Genomic DNA, 6,879 nt, shown 5'->3' on the forward strand with positions numbered 1-6,879 from the left:
GGTGGCGCCGCCCTCCCCCCTGCCCTGCCCTCCCTTTGGACTCCGCGGGAAGCCGCCCCCGGCGCTCTGCGTACCTGACACTCGTGGGGCTTTTCTCCCGTGTGGACCAGGTAGTGCTTCTGGAGGTGAGCCAGCTGCGTGAAGCCTTTATTGCACGTCTGGCACTTGAAGGGTCTCTCCCCACTGTGTACCCGGAGGTGCACCTGGGGAGAAACAAAGCCATTAACGGTTTGCAGTTCCCAGGGCTGCGACAAAAGCGCTTTCAGATGCTTCCTAAAGTTAGCGCGGGACTCCCGTTCCCCAAATACCCTCTTATCTCCTTAATTAGGTGGCGTCAGTATGCAAACTCTTTCTTGCTGGGGGAGGGGGGTGCCCGACGAAGCCGAGACTGATAAACAGCCCAACAGGCAAGGGAAGCCTGTCCCTACTTTTCCTAGGCAAGCTCTAGGGAGAAAGCAGAGCCTTCCAGGAAGGCTCGGGTCCTCCCCTCCGCCGCCTACCTTCAGGTTGGAGAGCTGGCCGAAGGTCTTGGAGCAAACGTTGCATTCGTACTTGATCTTCCCGTTCTGCTTCTTCAGCGGGTAAGGGAGGGTTTTGTACCCGGTCACATTCCTCTTGCTTTTGATGAGATTCATGGCTTCTTCGCCGCCGGTGGCAGTCAGCACCACTGAGGTAGGTTTAGGTTGCATTATGTGTTCGGAGCTGGCTGCTGTGCCCGCCGTGGGTGACCCGCTGGTGGGGCTGCACGGCTTGTCCTTCATGCTGGCAGCAGCGCCCGTGATGGAGAAGGCACTGTTAGGTGCTGGAATGAGGAAGTCTCTCGGATGATCGGGCTGCAGCAATCGACGGCCTCCTTCACTGGGCAACGAGCTGGGGAGCGTGGTGGGGTTCAGGACGTGGTGGGAAAGGCTACCGCCGCCGAGCAGGTTGCCGTAAAGGGGGTACATCCTTGGGAAGAGGTTGAAATTGTTGATGCCGTTGATATTATTCAAAGCGCTCAGGTTACTGCAGCTCACGTTGAACGGCGGCAGCAAAATGGGGGTTATAGGATGGTAGGAAGGCAGGTGGGAGGTGGCCAGGGGGGGCGTATCCAGGATAAGACCCCAATCCTTCCGAGCCATAGGATCCGTTCAAGTAAGAGTAGGGCTCTCTGTGCTCTTGGGAAGCAGGTGCCAGGGGTGAAACCGTGACCCCTGGACTGCTGTGAGGGCTTGAGCTTTTTAAACTTTGGTCTGGGCTGCTCCTCCCGGAAGGACTCGGCGTAGTAGACGTCTGGATGGGCGAGTGAGTCATGTAGCTGGGTCTGTCCATCCCATATGCTAAGGAAGCTTTCAGATAGTCTTCGGGAATGTGAGGTCGGATCGGGTAGACAACTCGAGGGAAGAAACACCTCTCCGGGCTATAGTTCTTACGCAAATCATCCAAGTCTTTTTCTGGAGTAACTGGTGAAATGTTGGTCTGGAAGAAGTCTTTTCCTTTTGGAGGACTGGATTCCATTTTCAGGATTTCTTTCACACTGTGCTCCTTCTTTGGGATGCTTTTTGGACAGAGCTCATCTTTGTCGGCACTGTGCTGCTTTGGGTTAACATGGGCTGGCGCTGAAATACAAAGACAAGGTAACGATTATTCAGATATGCCGCTGTCACCACCTCTTTTCAAAACACTGTCTAACTCCTACAAGTTCAGTGGGAAGGAAGGGCCGCTCTCGGAGATGAGCAACCGCTCAACTCACCGAAAACCTGCTTTCTGTGTGAAGAAATGCCTGCGGGTTTTAAGTGTTAATAAAAAGCAGCGTTCACTGAAGGGACACCAGCCGGTACACACGGATCCGGACGATGGTTCACTTGCGGAGCGCTGGTCTCCCCACTTTGCAAACCGACTGCATCTTTCCTCCCCCCTGAATGCGACCCGCTGTTGAGCGCCTACTCAAGCAGTACTTCTGGTAAGCGCGGTAACGAGCATGTGTTCACGACACAGGTTTAGCAGAAGGACTCTGCAGAACGCGAGCTCCCAGAAACGTTCCCTCACGACAAACCGGCTTTTGCCAAACCGCAGCAGTCACTTCACCAGCCAGTTCAATTACTTACAGTACCCAAAACCCCACGGCTGGCTAGGATGAAAGCCTTCTTCAAAGAGAAGGTACTCTCCATCAGTAAACAGATCGTTACTCATTAAATACATTGCTTAGGAACATCTACAACAAAGCAGACTATGTACTGCAGATTTCTGTGGCATGCAGTCTATGCAAAACTCCTCTGCTTACAGCTGTGCTTTATAAAAAAAAATGCTGAAGCAAAGCAAAAGAAAGCAAGACTGGTTGGCTCCAGCTGAAGTCGAAATGTACTTTGGAAAAAAAAAAAAAGAAGAAGGCAAAAGAAATATGCATTCAGAAGGCAACAGAAGCTGGCACCCCTTCGGCTCAGTTCGAAACACTCCACCTTGTTCTCTGGCCAGAACAGAACCTAAGCAGCACACTGGAAGACGTCTTCAGGAGAAAAAGCAGTCTGCTGTGACCTAATCTCCCAAAGTTAATAGTTATATAATCTTGAAATGATGACTTGTAAGATGTTTTCTTACAGGGGAAAACCTACGAGAAGTTTTCGTACTCGTGGTTAGTGATGCGCAAGGTTTTCCATCAGGACGTAGGAGTCAAGGCCAACGGGTGCGTGACTCAAAAGTATGGCAGCCCTTTAGCCAAACCCCGACTGCTGCCGCTGACTGTTCTTGCTTCACCGACTGGGGTGAGAGAACAGTTACTTGGCACATCTGGAGGCCCAGCTGAACCCAGCGAGGAAGACGGGAACAGGCAGTGACCACGCGGCTTTCAACCCGGATTCTTTGCTCTGAACAGCGATTTGCTACCCTGACAGGATCTATCACTTGGCAACATGACCCTGTAAGGCCAGGAAAGAGCCACTTACTAAAGGTATCCAAGAAAGCAGCTGTTTTCAAAGCAAGGCTCCTACTCAGAGCAGCCCACTTCTACGGCAGCATCCCTCTTCGAATGGCATCGGACCAGCAGCAAGGAAACGCAGTTCCTGTGGGCAGCGTGTGAGTTTTCAAGGTGCCACGAAGCGCAACCGAAGGCGGCTACGTTCAGTTAAAACATCTATGATCAACCAGAGGGCGTGCTGTACAGCGGGTGTGCAGGGAGCTTCCCCAGTACACCTCTTGACGTCCAAGTTAAATGCAGAGCTGCTTCAAAAATAAATTAGGAAGCATGTCACGTTGTCTGGCATTACAAATCATTGACTTCCTCTTGTCGCTTTCACCGTACTCGTCGGCTGGTAACTAACTCACTTCCTAAACCGTCCACGTAGGTTTTTTCGTCTAACACAGAGGTCCTACGAGGCTCATGAAGCTCCACAACGGCACCACGGGTGATATTATCTACCTCTTCTTATCAGCCGCCTGTCACCACGCCAGCGTCTCAGAGCAAACATTCCCGGTGACGCTGTCAGCAGCGGGAAGTATCGAGACTGGGAAGTACTGAAAGCTGGGCAGGAGGGGGGAGAGAAGCAGGACTTGTGAAGCCTGGCAGCAGGAAGAATAAATAAATACCACCTTATCAGGCCCCTATCGGTTCCTCAGTGGGGTCTGTCGAGCAGGAAGTTCAAATTGACACTTTTCTCTTTTAAAGAAAGAACAACCCAGGGGGGAGGGGAGGAGGAAGGAGAAGGGCTGGCGCTGCTGGAAAAGTGATAGAGAGTGCGGGGCCGCTTGGGCAGGAGGAGCGGCTCCTGCTGTCACCAGGTTACAGGTCCGGGCGGGACCGACGTGCAGCACGCGCCGGAGCAAGCCCGCGAGTGACAGAAAGGAAGCTCGCGAAGAGAACGCAACTTTCTTCATGCCACCAGCCCACGTCCCCACTCGGCAGACTAAAGATAACCGTTCTTCCCTTCGGAGTTCCCGGTGAAGCCTCCGCTCCCACTAACTCCTATGCGCAGAAAGAGGTCGCCGTATCTAAAGGTGATTTTCCAAGTGTAACGGTGATGGCTCTGTTTAGTTGGCAAGCTGTCCTTGGTCCATAAATCCCCTCTCGGCTTTTTCCGCTACTAGCTGAGCACAAGGGATGCTTGGGAACACCAGAGAGATCAAAATGTAAACAAGCGTGCCAGCACCGTGTAGAACAAGAGAAGGTAATCTCGGGGGGCCAAGAGGGGGTTCTTAGGTTTTATACTGAATGTGGATTTCAGCCAGGGCTGAAACTGATGGAGAGGTTTACAACCTTTCTTCTTGGAGGAGCTGCACTTCAAAGTTAGAGACTTCTTATAAATGGAATTTTTTTTTTAACTTGTGATTTTAGATTTAAGTTCTTACCCATCACAATGTCTCGCTCTTGAGACGCATTTCTCCCTCCCATCCCACATACACGCACACACATGCACTAAATACAGGCATACGATAGTTCCTGTGGTCTGGGAGACATAGAATCATAGAATCATCACAGAACGGTTCAGGTTGGAAGGGACCTTAAAGACCATCCAGTTTCAACCCCCTGCCATGGGCAGGGACACCTTCCACTAGACCAGGTTGCTCAAAGCCTCATCCAGCCCGGCCTTGAACAATCGCGGGGATGGGGCATCCACAGCTTCTCTGGGCAACCTGTTCCAGTGCCTCACCATGAAGAACTTCTTCCTGATGTCCAATCTAAACCTCCCCACTTTCAATTTAAACCCGTTACCCCTTGTCCTGTCACTGCAGACACACAGACAAGAGGTTCCTGACAAAGCAAGAACAGTGCAGCTGTGCCTGGAGCTGAGCTTAGGGAGCATGTGCAAAAGGAAAAGGGACAAAACTCCTGCTACTTTTAAGTATTAATAAAACTGGAGCGGAGGGGCTGCCTGAAGTCACTCCGGCGTGGGTGTTCCAGCTCCAGGCTGCTGCCTGGCTGTAAGCTTTGCTCTCGTTTCTCGTGCCCCGAGCTGTAGGCTGAGAAAGGCTTCATAAAAACAGTGATCGGGGTTTTTTTTTCTAAAAACTTGAAAAACGGTTGTAGGCAGGCAGCGATTTCAACAGTAATTTCAGGAGTGAGATGGTACTGAACGCTTCGAGTGGTGGAGCTTCACTATGCCGATTCACATTTTCGATCTAAATTAAGCACCTCTCTTGCTAGCAGAAAGAGAACCTCGAAGTCGTGAAGCAGGCAAAACAAAGAACGTTTCCACTCAGAATGAGAATGCAGACCGACACTTAGAACTGTGTAATTTGATCATCTGTTCTCTAAATGTGTCCGAGGCTCAGCCGCCAAATAACCCTCAACATCAACTCAACTTCAGCCCCCAAATTTGGCTTTTGTGAAGACCACCTTTCGGACCGTTTCAAAATCATTGTCCTGAGCCCTTTTGAAGATTCCAGGAGGCTTTTACTTTCCCCCCCCCCCGCCCCAGCAATTGCAGATGTTTCCTCTCAACCCAAACAGAAAAGCTTCAAAACCAGAAAGTGAAACTGCCCATAAACAAAAGGGAAAGCGAGTAGCAGGACTTAGCGAACGGCCAGCGTGCCAGGGCCAACAGGAAGAAGAAAAAGAATAAATCACACTGAAGAAGCAGCATTAAAAAGTTAATCTTCATCGAATCCGAGAGGTTTTAAGTAATACCTCGTTAAACCTGCTAATGAGACAAAGATCGCCAAATGTGCTGTAAACAGGCAAATGGTCTTCCCTCCAGCGCAAACTTTTTTTGGAATCCCAGAGGAAGCTTGACCCAAAGATGTCACCTCCCCGTACTTGACTGAGGAGACAAACACAACCTGAGCAGCAGGAAGTTGCACCATATGATTGCAATACCTGAAAATTATTATCAAATAGCCATGTCCTGAGTCAACGCAATTGTTTGGAGTTTGTTTTGGTATAAACTGTTACCTTTTCCACCCTCCCTCCCCAGATAATCCTCCTATGACAGATAGGGTAAGAATGAAATGCTAACCCACGTGGGACACCCAAAGCACATTTCCTCGGTCTCTTCACCAATCTGAAGAGAAAGCACCACAGACGAAGAGACAACCTGAAAGCCCAGCTGAACGAGGTCAAGCACATTCAGCACATCACCGAAAACTGATTTTTTTGGCCAGTAGAACAGGGAGATCTTGTGCCATCGCACTTAAAAGCCATTTACTGCACCATGGCATCACCTGAAGGTGACGTATCTCAAATCTTGACAGAAAAGAGTATCGGTGGCCTCAAAACAGGCAGGAAGGAGAAGAGGATCATTTGACACAAGACTGAGTTTCCACTGCTGGGATAACGCGGAGTCCTGCCTCTACCGCTGTTGCGCAACCCCTTGCAGGCGCTTCAACGTCCACTCCGGGTTACGCCGCTCCGCTCAGAGCTAATCACGGCCATGGAGGTAGGTGTGTGCCTCAGCCTCGGCAGGACTGGGTCAAAGGCCCCAGTGGAAGAAGATACAGAGGACAGGGTTAAACCCGTAACTAAGCACGTGCCTAATGGCTGTCCTGGATCCGGATGCTTTCCTGCTACGGCACAAATGAACCAACGCTGGAGAAGTTACCTTTAATTTGAAAGTTTGCTGTTACAGAGGCAAGTAGATGTTATGCGTGGATGTGTAAATATATTTATGCTCTAAAGTGGTGGTTCTCTCATTTCTGAGGCCACTAATTACAGGAAATAAAGCCAGAGAAATTCTCTGATACATTTTTCCCCAGAGGCCCAACCCGCTCGGGTGCCTGAAGAGGAACGGAGGTGCTGAACTCCACGACCCTGCCCCCTAAGCCCCCAGGGGTGCCTTTAGGGGCTAAAGCAGCTGCCTGTGTTTTAAGTTGGCATGACCGAGGCCACCCTGGAAGCCTTCCATAGGTGTGTATCCCAGGTGGCCTCTCCTGCACCAGGCCTGCCAACCAGCCAAGGCACGGCTCTTCCAA

At 50.8% G+C, this 6,879-nt stretch overlaps 1 protein-coding gene across 1 annotated transcript; it reads right to left on the bottom strand.

Annotated features, from left to right (window-relative positions):
* Positions 1 to 74: 74 nt before the first annotated feature.
* LOC104505427 (PR domain zinc finger protein 1-like) lies at positions 75 to 4,052 on the bottom strand (the record flags this gene model as incomplete). The annotated part of the gene is given in 4 exon segments (XM_010150793.1): positions 75 to 203; positions 501 to 1,035; positions 1,037 to 1,598; positions 3,890 to 4,052. Coding segments are annotated over 4 exon segments (1,389 nt in total), but the record flags the coding sequence as incomplete, so codon positions are not given.
* Between the last annotated feature and the right edge of the window lie 2,827 nt (positions 4,053 to 6,879).

This window comes from Eurypyga helias, unplaced genomic scaffold, assembly GCF_000690775.1.
Source record: "Eurypyga helias isolate BGI_N326 unplaced genomic scaffold, ASM69077v1 scaffold36214, whole genome shotgun sequence".
Lineage (NCBI taxonomy): Eukaryota > Metazoa > Chordata > Aves > Eurypygiformes > Eurypygidae > Eurypyga > Eurypyga helias.